At 41.2% G+C, this 21,339-nt stretch overlaps 1 protein-coding gene across 2 annotated transcripts in view; it reads right to left on the bottom strand.

Annotated features, from left to right (window-relative positions):
• The window catches only part of CERS6 (ceramide synthase 6), a 107,673-nt gene extending 88,136 nt beyond the window's left edge, over window positions 1-19,537 (bottom strand). For both annotated transcript variants that reach the window (XM_018072736.2, XM_008931006.3), the window contains exon 1: window positions 19,296-19,537. In XM_018072736.2, coding sequence (XP_017928225.1) covers window positions 19,296-19,465 — 170 coding nt within the window. In that variant the 5' untranslated portion in view covers window positions 19,466-19,537. The remainder of the gene's footprint in view (window positions 1-19,295) is intronic.
• Window positions 19,538-21,339: the final 1,802 nt, after the last annotated feature.

The raw sequence follows: 21,339 nt of genomic DNA, 5'->3' as shown, positions 1-21,339 counted from the left end.
CCAGGCAAGCCAACCAGCAAGGATGGGTTTAGGCAATGTCCTGATGCAGGTTCAGTTGTATCTCAGAGCAGCTTCAGGAACAGAAGTCAGTTTCCTGGCTCTCAGTTGGGTATGGTTTTGCTGTAGCACATACAAGTGGTTCAAGAACAAAACTAGTTATTGCACAATGCAGAACAGGTAAAAAAACCCCATGTCATTCAATTAAGGAATGGCTATAGAAGGAGACCTCTCTGTGATCAAAACTAAGACAAACATTATACATAAACCTCATTATACATAAACCTATTCAGCAACTGACTATCCCCCTTCAAATGTCTGTTGTAATGTTTATTCAGAGCATCTGGAGAATCAAAGCCCTGGTCGACAGCCTGTCATGAATCCCCACGCTGTTACAGTATTTAGTACTAATCCCTGGTGCTTCACTGCTAAGGGAAGAAAAATATACAAACAAGTAAACCAAACAAAGGCCAGGACCACTTGCTATAAATAGATATAAGAAGGCAAAATGATTAATTTAGAGATGTTATCAAAAACTTTAAAAAAAAAAGTCTTTTGGCCTCAGTTTGTATGCAAAGCAGTACCCATAACTCCTACACAAAGTAAAGAGTGAGTGTATTTCACATACTTAGTAATACTGCAGGGAGGACAAAAAACCAAGCATGTAATGTCACGTAGCTATCAAGTAAGACACAAAGAAGAATGACTGAGTGGCAGGGCAGAAAGTAGCAAACCCCACAGCAATGCACCAGATGTAGGTGCCTTCCATTCCTTCCTCACCACACATGCACATTTCAATAACACTATACAATAATGACAAAATTTTACATTTTGTACACCAAATTTGAACATTCAAAACCAATGCAGCTGTTCAAACAGAGAACAAAAGCAAAAAAAAATAAAAGCTCTTCTGAAAGAGCAGATTTATAACTGAGTCTGTCTGCACAGCCACGCAGCTTGAAAAAACTAGGTCAAATCTTGTGCTAGTCAACCTCAGTGCTGCTCCTGCCCAGCCCTCCTCCCCTTTAGCTTTCAGTAGTTATTGAAGGAATCAATTAACAAGAATCAATTACAGACCTGTCATGCAGGTCTCAAATTACTTCTGTCTGGTACATAGCAGGGGAGTCATCTATGTAACTACAGATGGAAGGGGGAAAAATTATTATGGTCTTTCCAATTCACAAATCCTAATCCTAGAGCAGAGGTCCATTAGCAACTAAATAAATGATGCATGTCAAAATATAAAAGTAGAGGGAGAGGGACAAGACAAAGATAGGCTAGCAAGAGGTAAAAATAGAGGAACTGCTGTGCTTTCACTTTTGCTGTCCTTGCAGCAAAACCACGATAGCATCTGCTGCTTTTAATGATATCTTACTAGAGTATTTTGTACAGCCTCATGGTGAACAGTTTTAGAAATCTCATAAATATCTCCATTTTGACTCTACATTTCCAAAGAGAAACTGTAATACTAGCTTTTATATCTACACCACCCTCTGTATGTTTAAACTATTCTCTTTCAGGAAAAAAGGACTCACACACTGCAATTCATATATTCACTGTCACAAAGGCATTACAAAGTTTTTAAATCTTTACAAAATCTAGGAACTGAGTCAGTCCAACTTCAACTTACTTATTTTTATTCATTCCTCTCCTTCTGTCACAGAGACAGAAGGTACTCTATTTCATCATTAAAATAAAATAAAAAAAGGACATGCCATTCTGTATCAGTCAAATACCAAAATCACCCTTGAATCCTATTTCCACCACATGCAATATGCTGCCTGACAAGTTACTGCAAGAAGGCAAAGAATCAATTTCTGACTTACTGCAGTGATGGCCAACCTAACTGGTTTGGCAAGTCACATACCAGAACCTCATACGGTTAGTGCCACATGCTGACAGCTGACGGCTGGGGGAACACTGGCCTGCCACACAGGCTGTGGGGGAACCAGTTCCAATTCTTGCTGCCAAGTGCTTCCTCTAACGATGTGTGACAGCGGCCTTGGACACTGCTGGTGTTGCTGCCTTCCCCACGGGGACTGGGACACTCTGCTTACGAGCAGCCAAGGAACCTCAGTGGTGGGAGAGCAGAGGGGAGGGTGCTGCTGTTAGGCAGAAGTGCCTCATTCATTTGGTTTGATAGAAAATAAAGACCATTGTGGAATGTGACACTTGCAGATCTGGCTGGCAAAATTCACAACAAGTCTTGAGCCATTTAATCAAATTAATGGAAATCGTCATAATTTGTCTTTCCACACAGGTGCTAAGCAGAGTTTCTCTTATGCTACTAAAGCCTTTTTGTCTCACCAGTAAACTCAGGACTGCTACAGACCACCCAGAAAAGACATTTGGAGCACAGCATACAGCTAAGCAGCAGACTACACAGAATGCATCCTAAATTCAAGAATGTGCACAGGGAGCCTTTGTCTTTGATGTTTCTTTACTTTTACCCTTCCTGCCTTTGGCTGAATTCCTTTGAAGCCAAGGCTATGCTACACACAACTCATCTAAATCAGTCCCATCTGGCCTTTGTTTCTGAGCTGTATCTTATCTATGGCGGTTACAGTTGAACTTTCATTGTCTTGAATAATTTTTCACCCTTAACTCAGAAAGCCATAAACAATTATAGCCTCAGTACCTTAGATAAACAGCTAAGGAATTCCTGAGGAAAATGTTTGGGTTTTCTTTTTGGCTTGTTGGTTTATATTTGTTTTATTAGGTTTTTTGACAATGACACATTTAGAGAGGGGAGGCATCTTGGACCTGAACCCAGGAAGACATTTGGAATTTGAACCCTCTGCTGAATGTCTACTGGATCAGAAGGTAAGCAAAGAAACCACAGTGATGAGATTCTTGAGGTAGATATGAGGAGCTGACAACCAAAGAAGGGAAAACAAGCATTTGTGAGAAAATTGCCAAACTAAAAACATCCTGGAACCACTACATTGTCAGGTGGCAACATCCATCATACTTCGACTCACTCGGTTTTGAAGCCTGTACCTTAATGCTCAGTATTTCTTCTTGAGCTATGCTCATGCATGATGGTCTAATAAAGACCTTCTGCTTTTAGAAAAATGTGAAGCTCTTTTTATAATAATTCCTTTAACAGTGGTAAGATAGTACATCTGGTTTTACCTAAATGATATTTCCTTTATTTTTCTAAAATACCAGCTGAAATTACAGCGTACTCAAAAATCAAGCTGGAAATTACTTTTTCCTTCACTTATTTAAAAAGATACTTAAACTAATGTTTTATACAATTTAACAAAAGCTCTCAGGAACATTCAAACTGTATGGAGTAAAGAAAGTGAATTTTTTCAATTATTTAAATTCCTTCTGTAAGATCATTAACGTATTTTGTGACTGACAGTCACAAATGCAAACTTAACAGATCTCCCTTATGAAACAAGTGTCTCTCAACAAGGAAATAAAAGTTTGTGGATTTTTTTCCTAAGCCTCAGCTATTGGGGAAACATCTACAAGTCTTTCAGAGAATAGCTCTCGTCCTTTATTGGGTCCTTGCCATAATGAACATCTGCTAAGTCTATAAATTAATTGCTGAAAACATCTTGTTCTTCTAGATGATCCAGGCGATCATAACTGTTCTGGGTTACTAGAGAACATTATCACTTTTCTTTCACACATAGAAACACATTCCTCCCTGCCCTTACAGTACACCATAAAGCAAGAACAATTATTTGGCATTATTCTTAATGTCATAAAAGAAATCTTTAGTGCTAATCAAATGTGTTGCACAGCAACACATTAAGTATCCCTAGATGATTTAAGAAGTACCTTTGCACTGTGATGGCCTAAGGATATGAAGGATGCCTTGCCCAGCTGATTGAAAATGTTCTCTATCTTAAAATCAGGAATTCTTTCATCCGTCTTGGTTTGCCAACAGCAGGGTTTGTCAGGCAGTTGCAATGGGCAAAAAAAAGTCCACTTCAGAAAACTCTTTGCATGTAACAGTATTTCTCTTATTTCCCCACAAAAGGCTCCTTGGACTCACATTTCACCTAGTTGCTTCATCCTCAAGATCTCCCATTCTTCCTGACTATATTAGGTTTGTCGCCTCAGCTGCAGTTCCTCTGTTCTTGGAGCTCTCAGCTCAGCAATCAGAAATTGGCTTATTTTAATGCTATTTGTAACTTCTACAGATGGAAACCACCTACCCTAAAAACATCTGTATTTCCTTTTGGTTTTCTTTCAGACCAGTTCCTGGTCTCACTGACCACCCAGAGCTCTGGTGAATGACAAGGATCCAATCTGTCACAAAGATCTGCCAGAAGTAACAGTACCTACATTTTCCAACCAAAGCTGGAAGGTTATTATTGATTTAACTTGCAAAGAGGAGCAAAAGTGCTGTAGATCCCTAATGACAGATTTCTAGATGTCATCAGCAGAAATAAACAGATACCAGTCCATAACCATTTAGCCAGCTGGTATCTTTTTTATCTCTTATTTGCCATTTGTCTTCATTAAAGATTCTGCAAGAAGGTGGGGGTGGTGGCTGGACATGCTACACCCTTCTATGGGGGACAGGATTGCAATGATACAAACACTATGGCTTTCTACTGCTTAGTTAAAAATAGAAAAAAAAGGTAAAATTTTAATTCTTCTTAAAAACTTTCAGATTTGTCCCATGCACAAGTTGAGGAAGATAAAGCATACATACATAAAGCCTCTTCCTTTCCTAGGATACAAGTGTTCTCATATACCTTCGAATTTAGAAGTGTATCTGAAGAGAATAGTTGCAAACGCATATTGTTTGTGGTGATCACAAACAAATGGGCGTGCCTGGTGACACCACATTCCTCCCAACTCCACGCACTTACATCATGGTCATGTTTTCCCCCCACACACTATCTTTAGAGTCACTCCCCTCTCCCACGGTGCAGAAGACACCTGTGTGCTCCTTCCAATTCTACTTCTCTGCCCTATTCCCACCTCTGGTCCTCAACCTCTCCGTTAATGATTTTTACCTAGCAAGTACAGGAAGAATTTCGGGAGTAATTAATTCCCTAAACTTTAAATTCCGAGAAAGCAACAGAAGTGTCAAGATATTGAAGAGCAGCAGATTGTCACACCACAAGTCACGTGGTTGCTGCACTGCATCTCCACAAAAATTATCTACATTACTCACACACATGAGGGGGTTGACTTGTCATGATCTGTCATCTGACATGCAAATATTTATTGATGGCACAGAAGTATTCCAATTTCTGTTTTCATTACTCATTATTTTAACACTGTTAAGAGGCCTTGGAACGGCAAAATCACTCAGCCTGTTCTGCAGTAGGACCAAAAGAGGTTATGTTTTATCACTATTTCATTTATACCATAAATAATCCAGCTGCAGGACTAAGATCTAAATCTAAAACTATAAACAGAGATGAAGCACACTCCATTAGAGTACTATTGTCATAAATAAAACCAAAGAGTAAGAAGTCCATTATTAAAATTACACCAATTACAGGAGAATAACTTTGTAAATACATTTTATACTGTGTGTCCTAAATACCATTCAGGTGTCCAAAAGCATTATTAAAACAAAAATTTTTAAGGTATTCCAAAATTTATTTCTTTTTAGCCATTTGATATAGAGCACTGCCACACACAGCAACCCTCCTAGTTCATGCCTAGTATTATACCACACTTATGTAGAAAAGCGTCAGCATTTACTCCTGCCTGTTCTTCATCTTTACACAGCCTTATTACACAACCAGCTACACAGCCATCATATCATTACTCACACCTTTCTCAACCATTCATATGCATTAAGTCCGCTTTCCAGACCTGCATCTGAAAACACACCTTTAGAACAGGCAAATATTATATTATCATTATCACCACTACTATTATTATTGTTGTTGTTATTGTTATTATCATTACGCTTTCAATACAATTTTAGAGGTAAGAAATGAGGGAGTAAAAAACCCCAACTGTGAATAACTCTTCTAGGCACACTGTAAATGGATGGCAAAGCAAGATGACACCATTAAAATTAAGATATTCTGACAGCTGGCATATTGCTACCATGAAGAGTTTCTTTTGTTTCTTTTAAGTAATATGCTGAAAAATTTCCAGTCAAGACAATATTCAAGGTGTTAAAAAGTTAAAAAAAGTAAACGCTCCAGTGGCTCTAGAGAAAGTGCCTTTTTTTCAAGATCTGGGTTCTCCAAAACAGATTTCTGATAAGGATTCCCACAAGTTCTGCATCTTCTTCCAGGTCCATCCTTGTCAGAGCAGGAGTGGGACTCATTCATGGTGCTCCTTTAGAAGTGAATGCTTCATACAGTTGATGGCAACTATCAATCACTGGGACGTCTTATTTAAGAGATGAGGAGAAAGTATCCCATAAAACTCAAGTGTGAAGGTGAAATCTTCCATCTTTCTTCTTCTGGTCTATCCTCATATAGCCCCAGACACATTCTGAAATTATCCCAGAACAAAAGCAACTGCACCTTTAAGACTGTAAATGGTCCAAGGGGAAGGGGGCTTAGGAGTTCAGCAGATCAGCTGCATTAAATTCTGAAAATTTCCTACTATTTGTGATAGTTCTCATTAAATTATGTGAAAACCTTTTAGAAGGTAACTAGTTACCCTAGTTACACTCAAAATCACCAGCAGAGAATACAAGCACATCAATTTTTAGTCCTCTGCTTGACTGTAATACTCAAAGTTAGACCTCCGAGGTCAGGAGCCTCATTCTTTCAGTGCCAACAGCAAAACCAGACCAGTATACTTTCAGTTATTGTCCCATGGGCTGGAATTGTGGAAGCATGGGAGGATGCAAAGCCCACTCCCTGTGACTAAGTTTTCTGGTGGATAACTGCTCTTCTGCGGGCAAAGCTGAGAGGGGACATTTGCCAAGCCTTCACTTGAAGAGAGCTTGGTGAAAGGAAATTGTAAGAAAACACAGGGTAGATCCAGTATGCTTTTCATTATGTAAGTGCACTCATTCAGAGGCCTCTTTCTGTTGTTCAGTACAAATACCTGCAGCACTACCAGGCACAGGAAAAAAGAGCACCCTGTTGTGAAGCAGAGTGGAAGACTTGTTGAGACAGTCTTGGAGGCCATCATTATAATCCATTTTAATATCCACATGTACACACACCCTGTTGTACTCTCTAAATCACAAACTCATCACATGTGGAACAAACATCATTATCATTAAGGAGGACACTTTTTCTGTTTGTTTGTATTCAGAGCTCATAATAGAGGCGTATATTGTTACTCTGGCAGTAACTATAGTTTACACAGAACACCTGGGTTCACATTAAGCTACTTGACACATGGACTGACAGTAATGCAGTTGCAGCAGCATGCCTGCTAGGGCAACATCAGAATACTACTTCCAGGCCACCCTACACATGTTAAGAGGAGCTACAACCACTGCACAGATGTATCAGACTTCCACCATAAAGTAGCTTTGTGCAAGAGCAGAACTGAGGCAGGACACAAGAAAGCTGTCCAAGGGTGCTGACCAGCAGGCTGTCATTGAGCGGCAGACCTGATGTCTTTAGTCAGTACTAGAGATGCTCTTGTCAAAGGGACTGAGGGAAGGAGTAGCAAGGCTAGCATGTGATGCCTTTGATTGCTGGATCACCTTGCACATGCAGGAGCAAGGGCCCATGTCTCACTCTGTGAAAACAGCACAAGTCTTTCTAGTTAATATCGAATGTGAACTAACCTTCTATGTTTGAGATTTTCTGACAGAACAATACTCAATGGCTGCACACATACTACTAGTCCTGAAAAAATGGAGGAAGCGTTAAATGTGGCACTTAGTCAAGGAGATAAAAATGGAACAAAAAAAAAATTAGGTGTATATATATCTATCTACATCTCTTCTTGATTTCTACCTAGCTATACAGATAGAACAGCTTCTGCTTCTTAATTACTAAATTACTAAAACTCAATGGCTACACATGACCATACATAATCATAGAATCATAGAAGCATAGAATCAGACGGGTTGGAAAGGACCTCTGAGATCATCAAGTCCAACCCTTGATCCACTACCACCACAGTTGCTAGACCATGGCACTGAGTGCCACGTCCAGCCTCTTAAAAACCTCCAGGGATGGAGAATCCACCACTTCCCTGGGCAGCCCATTCCAATGGCTGATTACCCTCTCTGTAAAGAATTTCTTTCTAATGTCATATAACTTTCAGTCTTTCACACAGGTTACATGCTGATAAAACACCAGAACTCAGCAAAAGCTGATTTCTAATTTATATTGGCAGATCAGACTCAGAACCTTTGTGAGTAAATAAATTATATTCAAGACTAATATAGAGTCTCAACAGGTATAAATCACTTTGACCACCCTCAAACAAACTAATTTACAGCACCAGTAGAACTTACTGTTTGCAAACAATCCAATAAGACTGCGTGACAAAACTCTCTCTACGTATGTAGTACAGTTTCACAAAATTAATGCTCTTTTTTACATTAAAATTTATCTAGGAAAACAAATGCCACTCCACTGTTATGCCTGAATTATTCCCACCAAGAAATAAGACAAAACACAAGTAATGCTTGTGTGATGGATACAAAGTGCTACGTGCTCTTCAAACCTTGGGGTCAGCTCTCAATGGCAGAGTAAGCAAGACAAAATGGTGTTCTTCTATTTCTGCTAGTGCACATTTCATCTTGACAACTGAAGGTAAGTGCCAGGCTGGAGGTTCAAGCTCTTGCCATGATTCTTACAAACCATTAGCCTATTTTCAAGAAAGTCAACCTGGTAAGAGATATCTTTTTTCCTTCAAAAAAAAACACAAATAAAAAAACCTACAAGGAAACTTTCTGTGCATCATGCATGCAAATATACAAACTGGTTAGCTGGTGAAGAATATATGCTTCTGGAGGCTGGTAATGCTATAGAGATCTCATTTTTATCTCTACATCGTTGTCTTGTAACCAAATCCATTTATCAGTGTTGGCTGAAAGTCAGGACATCTGTGCCTGATGAAATTTTGACATTTCAAAATTTCCATTTCATTCCAAACTGGAAGAAAACCAAGTATTTTTCATGTTTCCTATAAATGCTCTAGAAAATAACAATTCCAGATTAGCACACACAAAAGTTCCTCTAGTGAGGATACAGGTTGTGTTTCTTGTGTCAAATATCAAACTGTTTTGTTATCACCCCAGCAACTGACATTTTTAAATACCTCATTTTCTAGAGCAGTCCGTATTTTACAACTACTCCTTAAGACTCTTTTTTTAAATTTAATTATTTTATTAAACAAAGAAAAAGTATTACATCAAAGTGATATGATGCCACTGTGGTATATAAATTGCTCTATGTCACATACATATACATATATATATATATTTTCCACTATATATTATATAAACAATCTATATAAACAATTAGTGAATGTGAAACTAAAGACTGGCTTCTCTCTTTTTTTTCTCTAAGACTGATTTACTCTTATTATCTTGAACACCAAGGGAATAAAAGCTTTTCCAGTAAGACATTTGATGATTGTTCCCTATCTTTGAAGCACCTCTTTCTGTGAATTTTTTTCAAAACCAAAATTGTCTTGAAGATATTGTAGTGTTGAGAAGAATCAACTTAAGGGGAAAAAAACTAAAATCATCCTCAAAATGGCCTGTTATAATCAAATTTAATGCTGTAGGAGACTCAAAGCATTGATCCTAGAAGGGAACAGAATGTGTTTATACCACAGCAACCCAAACTTCATTCTGGTACCCATAAGGTAATTCCTGTCTTAGGTAGAGAAGGTCCACATCTATTTGTTGATTTAGTCTGCTCGCATGCCAGACTACAACAAAATCAAAAGGCCCCATCCTACAGCAATGGAAAATCCAGATGTCCCTTCAATCAAGTGCTATGTGCTCTGCCCTAATTTTTGTCTGCAGGCTTACAGTGAACTTCAACTTAATCATCTCCTATTCAGTTTTCCAACATTGTTTACACATTTCATACAGACATAAATCTCAGGAGCCCCTGGAGTCCTGCATTGCTAAAAGATGCCATTTAGCCAGGTTTATGATTTCACACAATCCCTGAGGTTAGAAGAGACCTCTGGAGATCAACGAGGCCACTGGATGTACATACAGCAGGACTGTGCCCAGTTGTTTCTTTGAATACGTCCACAACAGGAGACTCCACAGCCTCTCTGGGTAACCTGTCACAATGTTCCACCACCATCCCAAGAAGATGTTCATTATGTTTAAACAGAATTTTCAGCATATCAATTGCTTGTTGCCTCCTGTCCTTTCACTGTATATCACTGAGAAGGGACTTTTTGTCCACCAGCACTCCCAGGACTCCATCTACAATTCAATTTGTCATCATCACATCAACACAATCATTGCAAAGTTAATTTAGGACAAGTGTTGTAATCCTGGGAAATGTTTGGTGCTGGAACCGTTCATATTTTCAGGCTACTCTCTTATCATATCAGTTCTCTCCCTTCTCTCATACTACGGTGTGGGAAAAGTTGACAGATAAGAATCAACCACTCAGTTACCACCCAATTATTGCTTCAATAGATACAAAACATGTTTCTGCTTGTGGTCTAATCACTTGTTTTTCTTTTCTCAACAGCTTCTTTCCAACATGATGCCCATAACAAGAATAAATTATACCCCACTGGACCTGATCAAGTCATCTGGCAGCATGCTTTGGACAACCACAAGTATTGAACAGCGGGAAGTTAGAGAAAATCTAACGGATAACTGCAGAAAAGCTTGTCAACAGGTACATACTCATTCACGATCCACTCGTTACCCAGAACTTTGTTTTCAACTGAAGTAAGTGGTCTCACCAGTTGCAAGGGGGATTCTGCTCTCGATGACGCTCTGGTCTCATCTGTTACAGCAGAGCTCGGGAAAGCCACAGCCCGGATGTGGCTGACAGGCTGAAGGCCTTCACCTCCCCAGCTGCACAGGTCTCCTCCTGGTTGAGGAGTGCAGAGGAGCTCATCACCACCACCCCCAAAATTTCTCAGCTCACTTCTATTTCATGTAGATTTAATTTTGTCTGCTTTGTCACACTGTAGTGCCCACTGCTCTACACTAGCATTCCACAATTATGCTGCCCACCTACCAAGTTCCAGCAGTTGCCACATCAAGGCTAATTTTTGTGTGTGTAAGGAACATACCTTGTTTGAGCAGTTCCCTTAACAGCAGCACACCAACCAGGCTGCCTCCAGCTACGGGGCAAACTGCATTTCTCTCAGCAACAGACACATCACACAGTCACAACAGAGATAAGCAAAAGCAAGCACAAGGTATATTACAATGTACTACTCTGATCTTCTTTTGACATTCTTCTGTGATCAGCAACTGCTTTTGAGTAAGCAATGCCTCTTTAGTTTGAGCCATAGAACACACTCTTATTTCCAAATAAGCAATTCCCTGCCACTGCATGAAAGCACCTCTTATTAGCCTAGGCGGTTTTGCTACTTTGTACCATTTGTCAACACAGACAGTACTGGTACAAAAGCAGTTTCCATAGTTTAAAGTTCTGCCAAACACCATAGCAAAGTGGTCTCCGCTTCCACTCTCTTCTCAGTAAATGATGAGAGTGCCATGGATGTGGTAAATGATAGTCCCAGTGAAAGTTCAGGTATCTATACAATGTCATATAGAACTGAATTGAGTCAGGAAAGAGGTAAAAAGGGAGTAAAGAGATCACAACACATAAGTGAGAATTTCAGCATCATTTCTGTTTAGTTTTTTTCTCCTTCTGCTTGCAGAACTAAAAAATATTAAGTTTATCTTAAAGGATGGCAAATGGGCAGTGAGTAGATGTGACTAGTACTGTAACATTACACCACCTGTAATGTTATCTCATTACTGATAAAAATAGAGCGACTAGCTTTTGCAAAGGATAGAAAAATACTACTGCATGCACAAATACTCGAACGATCTCACAAATATAAAATTTTATGACAATGAACATATTCTGAGCTCTAACCTCTGCTTTTGCACCAGTGTTAACTATGTCAGCTAGATTTATTTCTTTTAATATAGTACTATAGGTTATTGTCCCCATCCATACAGGAGAAACCAATACAGCAAAGATATTACTAAAAGGAAACTTTTACTTCACTCTCACTGAGAAAAAAAATGCAAGTGATTTAGCTATATTGCTTTAACTGTCCTAGTGTGACCTGTGAGCACAAAGAAGGCTTTTCATCATTTCAGACCAAAATGTAAAGTGCATCATTTGTAACAGTAAAATGAGGTTTAGGTAAGTGAATCTGAAAGATTCTTCATTAACTCAAGGTGGTCTGGAGAACCTTAGCATTTTGTTCCTCCCTTTGCAACAGGTAACTTGGGTTAATAGCCAATATACAAATGTACATGTATCTTACATATTAAAAAATACACGACATGTCTAACTGGATGTTACACTTCTTTATAATTCTTAGTAATTGTACAATCACCTTGAGAGTTAAAATTTGATTGTGCTACATCAGTAATAGTTACGTGAGGCATCGTAATTGTCCAACAACAGGAAAGCTTACCAACAGCAGAATTTGCTATTAAGAGAGGTATTAACTACATAAGAAAAAAATATCGTTACAGTTTACTCGTCCCTGTTTGTACAGAAGTTACAGCTTTGTGTTACAGGTCCAACTGAAAGCCACCTCTAAGATTATAACTGACTGTGCTAAATACTCCAGTTCTCCCATCTTGGCCACAATTTGACTACTTCAGAATAACCAGAAAAGCATCACCAGAAACTGGTGCTTGCTACATAGTGTAGTGTTAGTCTTCTGTAAGACCATGTGCTAAAAACCCTGCCTCAGAGGACAGAAGTTCTCAGCCCATCTGAATGCCAGAAACTTTGATCACCTTAAAGCAAGACATTAGGGAGTCCTACTCTTTCAAAGTGATCAGAGACCCACATTTCCCTTCCTTTCCCTTGATCTGGATGCCCGTCCCTGCTGCACCCCAAAAATCCATACCTGCACAATGAGTGAAAGGAGTCACTGTTGTGGGAGACCACAGGGCAACCAAGGTGTTAGAGGAACAACTCCAAGGAAGTGTTGATACAAATCATACACATCTGACTGTCCATACGGTACCAACTACAGCCTTAACCATACTACTGAATATTAGATTTACATCACTTACAAAAGCAATACGCTTTTATGCTGTAATTTTAACTTTCATGTCAAGACTCCAGGACAGGCACAGAAACACCAAATGCTGATCAACTGCCAAACTACCGCAGGCATGGAATATTTAACAACTTGGGGGAGGAAAAAAACCCCAAACCCTAAAAATATGGTCAAATAACTGTTGTTCAGCTCAGGCATCAACCTTGTTGGCAGAAGAAAAGATAGATTTTAGGGAACAGATTACCCCAAATGTTAATTTACTAAATAGTTTGTATGGACTAATAAGACACTGGTCTGCAGATGTGTAGAAAAAGGCAGCATACCAGAAGCTCTTCTTTTTCCAAGAACAAATCCTTAGCAAATGCCTGTAAATCAGTGACAGAGGCAGAAGTAGGAGCAACGGAAAGAGCCACAGGCAATTTGGATCCAATCACACGGTTACAGGAATCCAGGCAGGAACCAAGTTGGAGTTTCTACTAGTAACTGGAACCTGCACTCAGAAAAAATCCCAATAACAGGCTCCCAGTACCCACTAGTGACCTGTCACTGAAACCTTTCCATCAGCAGAGCTGTGGTTTAGCTGTCATACTTCTTTCACCTGGATATTTCAGAAATCAGTTTTAATGGCATTCTCTATTGGAAATCAGCATGTATTTCCCATTTAACTCCTAATTTTAAGATTGACACTAATGCACACCTATACATGGCCCTTTACGAAGGACATTCAAATAGCATGCATTTTATCCACTCCACCTTCTTTTAGAGGAACACTGAGCTTACATCTCAACACACAACTATATTACACAGCAGAAATCTGTACCAGTCAGCCATGGCAGAATCAAGGTGGGTGAGCACACACTGTGCTGCTCTGAGCTGGTAAGACAGACAGGTCAAGGTAGACAACAGCTCTCCAGGTAAAAACAATCATTTTCTTGTGAGGTATCTGCATGTGTGAGTGGTTGAAGCTTAACTCTGCACCCTAGGAAAAAAAACCTGCTCATATAAAGAGAAATGTAAATGACAGAAAATTAATAACTTAAAGAAACACAGATAAATGGATCATACAATGAGTAAGATATAAATATATTTAAAGGCTATTTACTGCTAATGATCTATTATTACTGTTTAAAAGAAATTGGTTTAAAGTTTAAAAGAAATGGCTTTTTTAGTTATTTTCTTTCCACTGCACATGTCTTTTCATAGAAATTAGCAATTTCAATATTCTATTTAATTTCAAAAGAATTAAGCATTCAGTAAACAGTAATCAAGCAAAAAGAAAAGACCTTACAGGTCATTTTATGAAAAAAAATTATATAAAGAAAAGAGAAAGAACTGAGAAAGCTATTGTCAGTGAACACATGCATTCACTTACACATGTGAATTACACCTGAATGATCAGTTTTCACTACCACACAGGGAAGTAGGCAAGAAATCTATAAATATCACAGCCTACAAACAGGTTTCAATAGAAATAACTATCACTGCCTCACCCAGCCTCCCAGATGAGGTTTTTGGCTGCTGGAAATGCACCAAGTTTATATACTCTCTTCCAAAATTTGTATTCTGTCTAGCCTCCTTTTCATTGTAAGAAAACACAGATACTAGATGTCTTAGGGAGTATAAAAATCAAATTTGTACATATACACCACATATGAGAAACACTTGCAAACCTGTATGTAGTCACCTGAATGAATTTTTACAGTTAGCAAAAAATACATATCCATGCCCATACACAGTCATTGCATTATGTCACTGTGTCATACTAACTGAGAGTCAGCTGAGGTTACCTTTGGAGCTGATTTATCATTATAAAAGCAAAGCATCATATAAAAGCCATGAATTTCCATACACTCAATGTCTAGGGTATCTTGATCAGATAGTAAATGATGTGGCTGGCTCAGTTCAACTCAGCACAGCTGGAGGGCTGTTGCTATATATAATCAAGCTATCTCTGACCGTATGAGCCATTCCATCAACTGCAGAATATCAGCATCACCTTTGAGAACTGCTCCTCGTCCAGGCCAGAGGACAATAAAAGCAGTATAAGCCTAGTTTGCTGATTCATGGAGTGATCTCATTAGATCTGAGCCCAAACTGCTGCTTACAAGGTGAGGGAAATTATACTGCAAATGCAATGCAAAGATGATACGACTAACTTGAATAAATGAGCCAAGTGTAAAGAAGGCAGCAATATCAGACTACTTGACTCAGAAGATGGCTGGACCACATGAGAAATCTATTTAGTCAAGAATCGGTTTGGAGGATTCAGCCAACTTCCCCCTTGAGAGAAACCTCTAAAGCAGAAGTGTGTTACCCTCTTGCTTTGTGTCCAACAAATGCACCAATTCCTGAGCAAATATTGTTTTCATACAACCCCATATTCTTCACAGAGGACACACGTAGGAGTATAGGAGAGGATGCTGCTTCTAAGCAGTGTGGTCTAGTGCAGAGGGAGAAGAGCCACAATATCCCATAAACAAAAAGAAGTATTTTATTTGTTCAGAATAACAGATGTTTCTTTATCTTTGTTAGGACAATCAAAACTACAACACCCTGCTATAAGTAAGACCAGCTTCAGTTCAGCTTTAATCTGTTTTTCCCTGCACTAGAACGGGAAAAGAGCCAAGGAGACAGAGACTGCTATTATTGAGCACTTACATTATTTCCTTATGGCTGAAAGCATTGTATAGTACAGGGGGGGATCCTTAATTGCTTACATGCCTTTAAAATAGCAGTAAGACACACAAAACAGATACATACTATCAAGAAACATGTTCCCACATTACCACTGCCTTGCTAAACTCCCGCCATCTCCCGCATTACTAGGTAACACTATCTTTGTGCTTAGTTACTTTGTGTTAAAGAAAGAGACGAATGAGAAGGAAGGGAAAAAAGGCTGTTAAAAGTATTTTAGCACCTCATCCATAACTATGATAGTCTCAGCAGATATATCCACTAAATTTCATGGTTATGAGATTATACCTCAGAGCAAAGCTTATTTCAAGAGCACTTATCATCATCAGGTCCACTTGCTGAAGCGATTCAGCATACACTTAATGTTCTAATCTACTTTTTCCTTTCATTCAAGAGTGCTGGTCAGGGATGGCAGGACAAGGAAATCAACAAAAAGAAACTTACTGAAAGGAGAAAAAAACCCTAAAAATTTACTAGATTATTTTCTTGACTTAGTTAGCTAATTTGCCAAACCAGTAACAAAGCAACAACAACAAAATCCCAGTTGGATTAACTCTGTAAATAATAGGTGAATGTGTAAAGAACAAAATTTCTAAGCTCTGCCATTTCAATTCCACCTGCAAATATGTACACACAAATATATATGTATGTAGAATATAAATATATATATGTAAAGTCAACTTTTAACTCTTAGCATTAGAAGTTTAATCCCCCATACATGTCAAGAACTTTGCAAGCAAAGACATGTGAAGTCCAACTCCCCCGAACCATATTTCTTACTGCTCTGAGCATTCATGAAGTTAATCACCCTTTTTAGCATGGGAAGTATACTATACTGCTCCTAGCAGCCTAGCAGTCTGAAAATAATGGTTATAAAATAAGTAATCAGATTCTTAACACCTTGTATCTGCTTACCTAGCAGTATAAAGAATTACAAGAGCACCTGTATTAGATATCTTACAAAGCAAAATAGAGATGTTACATTGATGTTACAAATACTATCGTACAGGCATGGATATAAAGTAGACCTGTGGGTTTTTTTAAAATGTGTTACAGAATCTATTTCTATTTTTAGTTAAGCTGTTACCATTGAAACTTACACATCTGCAAGAGCATGTTCCAAGATGTAGCAGGTTCAACATCAGTCATCTACAACCTCAGTTTTGAAAGGAAAAAATGTAGCTGTTTTAATACACACAAGAATGAAAAAAAATCATCATTTTTAAAGATATTCCTCTCTTTTCCCCTTCCAGATCTTGTATAATTGCAAGCTCTTAACTGATGATGTGCATGAAGCATTTCTGTGGCTCCCAACGAACAAAGCACAGAAATCTGACAAAATCAATTACAAATGAGCAATAATAAGACTTGATCTTTACCCCATTCAAGTCAAGTACAATCCCCCTGCTTTGATCAGTAAAATCAGGTCCTGTCATTTTTGCTCAGCCTACTTTAGTAAAATGCTCTGCATGAAAAATCAAAATTGTACCATGCCAATTTGTGTGGATTAATCACACACAAAACAGCCTGATCCTACTCTCACAATAGAGTTTTGCAATTGATTTGAAAGTAAAAAGGAAAATACTTACATACATAAGTAACTGTTAATGAAACATTTTGGGAGGTCTCACCTACTATCAGGCTGGCAGAACGCATTTCTAGATATAAATTTCAAAATTAGTCTAATGAATACAAGAGAATTCTGAAAACTGATTTTCTCACCTGTATGTATAACTAACACTTAAAAATATAAGGTATTCAAAATTAAAAACTACTTTAAATGAATGAAGAAAAATAACCAAATCAAGTGGATACAGACTACTAAATAATCAGAGTAGCTTCTATGATGCTAACAACAGCCACATCAAAACCAGCAGAAATCTGAATCTAAGTTTAGGCTGACTAACTGTTCCTCCATCAAAACACAGCCCTGCTGTGATACATATTGCAGTTCAGATGACAAGAGATGCAACATCACGCACCCACTTTCAGTGCTCAAAAGTACACATTGTACAGACTGCAAAGAAAAAAATTAATTATTTTATATTATCTAAATAATACTCATAATTAAACTCATAGTATTTAAATTGTAACTCTATTACAGTATTTAACCCAAGTGCTTCAATTAACTTTTGAGAACCTCAGATTTTCAGGCAGATGACAACTTTTGCTGTCTTTTTTGGTAAATCTGTAAAGCAACACAGAAGTTAAAAACAACCCATGACAGCTTATTTTTCAAAACAAATATGGCTCTCAACTGAGCTAGGAAAACAGGCACGGTTTTTTCACAAACCAACATCCCAGGTGCCATATTCTAACCAGGGAGAGGGAATGCTTAGGATTAGTGGAGTGGTACCAGGCAGATCAGCTATTTTATCATTTTTAAAGCATCTTTACAGCCCTTCTCTGGTATGTAGTAACTACCGGTCTTCCTTTATCTTCCTTGACTATCCTAATAGCATACCTAAGAAGACAGCACTGAAAACACGTAGGTGTTGGCATAAGGAATCGTTCTTTTGTTCTCTGCTGTTGAGGGAACACCACCTTTGTCAGGCGGCGCAGCAGCGTGCGCAAGTGAGCACCCACTTGGATCCATCTGCCTCCCCGTGACAGGCGGCCTCTGCACGGAAACACTCACAGAAAATGAACAGTCACTGCTGACCGATCATTAGCCTGATGTCTTGTGTTTAAATATACATATATACGTATTTATATGTTTGTGAAACGTGTGGTTTGAGTTCATCAGCCTCGGAGTACAGTGAGTTCGGTTCAGTGATGAACAGCGTCTGGCGCGTCTCATCACTGAGCTCCCACATCCTGACAGCACCGGGAGTGTTCCAACACAGGACCGCTCGCACGGATACCACTCGCAAGGGCCACGCATAGCTCTGCTCAGCCCCGCTGCAGCCCTTACCCCGGGCTGCTGCTCCCCACGAGCTGCCCCTTCCCACCGCACGCCCACGTTGTCCCTGTCCGCGCAGGGGACACAGCGCGGGCTTCGCCCCGATTAACTCTGGAGAGCGGCCCTGCGGCGGGGGCACGGGCAAACTCTCCTGCCGGCACCGCTTCCCGCCGCGGCCCGTCGCCCCTGGGCTTCTGCGGGGTCCCCTGCGGGGGTCGGACAGGACCCCGCCGCAGCCCGCGGGTCCCGTAGGTGCCGAAAGGCCCCTCTCCCCGTGCCCGCCGCGGCCGGCGCAGGTGGCGGGAAGGCTGCGCCCATTCCCGGGCAGACCTCGCCTCCTAGCGCCCGCGCCGGGCCGCGCTCCGGGCACCGGGAACGGCGCCCCGGCTGCCTCCCGAGCCCCTCCACCTTCCTGCATCGGGCCCACTGCGTGACCGACCGAGGGGGCAGGGAGAACGTAAGGGCCCGGCAAGGCCAGTAGAGAAGCAAAGCGGGGGAAAGACACCGAGCTGACATGGGTCCCCGGCTGCCCCTGGGCCCGCCCAGCCCAGCCAAGCCCGGGGCGGAGCGGGGGGCTTGGTGTTACCTTTCGAAGAGCAGCCGGATCATGAAGATGCAGAAAGCCAGGGGGAAGGCGAGGTAGAGGTCCTCCGCCTGCGGGAAGGCGGCTTCCTCCGTGCTCTGCAGGTCCGCCCAGGTGACGTTGTGCGGCAGCCAGAACCGCTCGTTCCAGAACCAGGCGAGGATCCCTGCCATCTTTGCTTTGTCTGCCGCGGCACCCCCCGCTCCGCTCCGCCCGCGGCGAGGCGCGTGTGAGCGGCTGCCGATGGAGAGGAGGATGGAGGCGTGTGTCAGCCCCGCAGCCGCGGATGATGCTGCGAGCGCCGCCGTGCCGGTTCCCGCCCGGCGGGGGCAGCAGCCGCCCGCCTGTCACACGGCCGCGCCGGCCACCATTGCTCCGCCCGCGCCCGCCGCTGTGGGGCTGCCCCGGAGCCGCCCCCCCGCCCCTTTCCCGTGCCAGCAGACCTCACCGAACCGCGAAACACAAGTGACGCGGCCGAGCGAGCGGGGACCCCGTCCGCGGGCACTCACGCGCCCGGGACTGCCGGCACCGGGCGCAGCCTCTGCCTCAGCGCCGGCCCGGCCCCCCGGCCTGGCGGCTCCGCGCTTGTCACCCGCCCGGCCGCCGCGGCCCTCCCTCCCTTCGCCGCCCGGCCGGGCTCCCGGAGCCTGGAAAGGCTGTCCCCCGACTGGAACTGGCAAGTGGCAGCAGCGAAAAGCTGCACAGCCACGCGGAGCGGGGGCGGCTGCCTCAGCCTGGTCCCCGCGAGTGACCCCTGCCCGAAGCGATGCTCCTGAGGCGTTTAACCGGGAGCGGGGCTGTCTCGGGTGGAAGGACCCTCAAACGTTCAATGACTTCACCCTGAACGCGAGTACAGGCGTAAGTGAGGCATGGAAAAGCGTCGGAAAGCACACGACTGATCAGCAACAAAACTGAGGTTAGGACTGTGGCTTTGCACTCCCGGCTAAAGAAAACCTTTTTGTTTTTTGCATAGGTTTTCACTTTCGATTCCTTATCTCACTGCCGTGTCCCGCTAAAGATATGCTGCAAGAGGAAAACTATAATTGATTCCACTATACTTTACAGCAAAGGTGTCTAGCAGACTTTAGTGTAGCTATAGCCACAGGACTGTACACATGGTGGTCTAAGCACACACAACGTTACTTCAAGTAGTAGGTATACCACTCCAGTAACATCACTATTTTGTCTGCCCTGCCTCAGTTTATTTTAGATGGCTTAGGTTTCCTTCCCTTGTATCATGATTCTCTTCAGCTAGCTATTGAATACTAAGAGACACAGACTTCTGCACATGGCATATTTCAGTTTTACCATCCTGCTTTTATGTTTTCTGCTAACTTGTTCTTTTTGCTCCACTGGCTCTATTTCCCCTTCCTAAAAAATTAATTGCATGGCTCCTTGTGTCTGTGCTGACATTTCTGTGGTGAATAAAATTATAACTCAAACATAATGCTATGGAAAACGTTGCACTGAATTAAAGAAAGCTATCAATTTCTGTATATGGAGATAATTTCCATCTAGGACATTTCAGGGAAGTTTCAGGAAATGCTTTGGCAGGATGGCTGAGTAGCCATGTGGGTAAACCTGCCACTGAATGTTTCTGCTTTATTGCTGAGCCAGTTTCCTAAGTGTCTGTATTATTATTATTCTGGTTCAGTTTTTGTGGTTGCTTCTTGGGGAGAGAGAAAAGAGCAGGTAGCTGGAGTCTGCTCCATGGACATCTAGTCCTTCAAATTGTCTGAAAAAAAGTTTGAGTTCTAGCATCACTGTCAGATCTGCCTGTCCCCATCTCTTCCTTCACTGCATCTCAGGATTCTTCTCTGACATGAGCTATCTGTCAAAATCCAGGGCTTCGCTGTAATTTCAGTTCAGAGGGAAAGCAGACCATGAGTTGCACACCTCAAATGCAGCCTTCTTCACTTACAAATAAGACTTTTTGTGCAGAAGGAAACACCTCTGCTCAAATCAGCAAGACCCCTTTTATCCAGTACCAAAAACTGGCTACCATCTCTTTTCCTCCTTCCATCTTCTCTGCCTTGTTCTCACAGCC

The sequence above is a fragment of the Manacus vitellinus genome, unplaced genomic scaffold, assembly GCF_001715985.3.
Source record: "Manacus vitellinus isolate BGI_N305 unplaced genomic scaffold, ASM171598v3 scaffold_22_pilon, whole genome shotgun sequence".
In the NCBI taxonomy this organism is placed as follows: Eukaryota; Metazoa; Chordata; class Aves; order Passeriformes; family Pipridae; genus Manacus; species Manacus vitellinus.
Note: the sequence above shows the minus strand (reverse complement) of the source record. Positions and strands in the feature narration are given on the sequence as shown.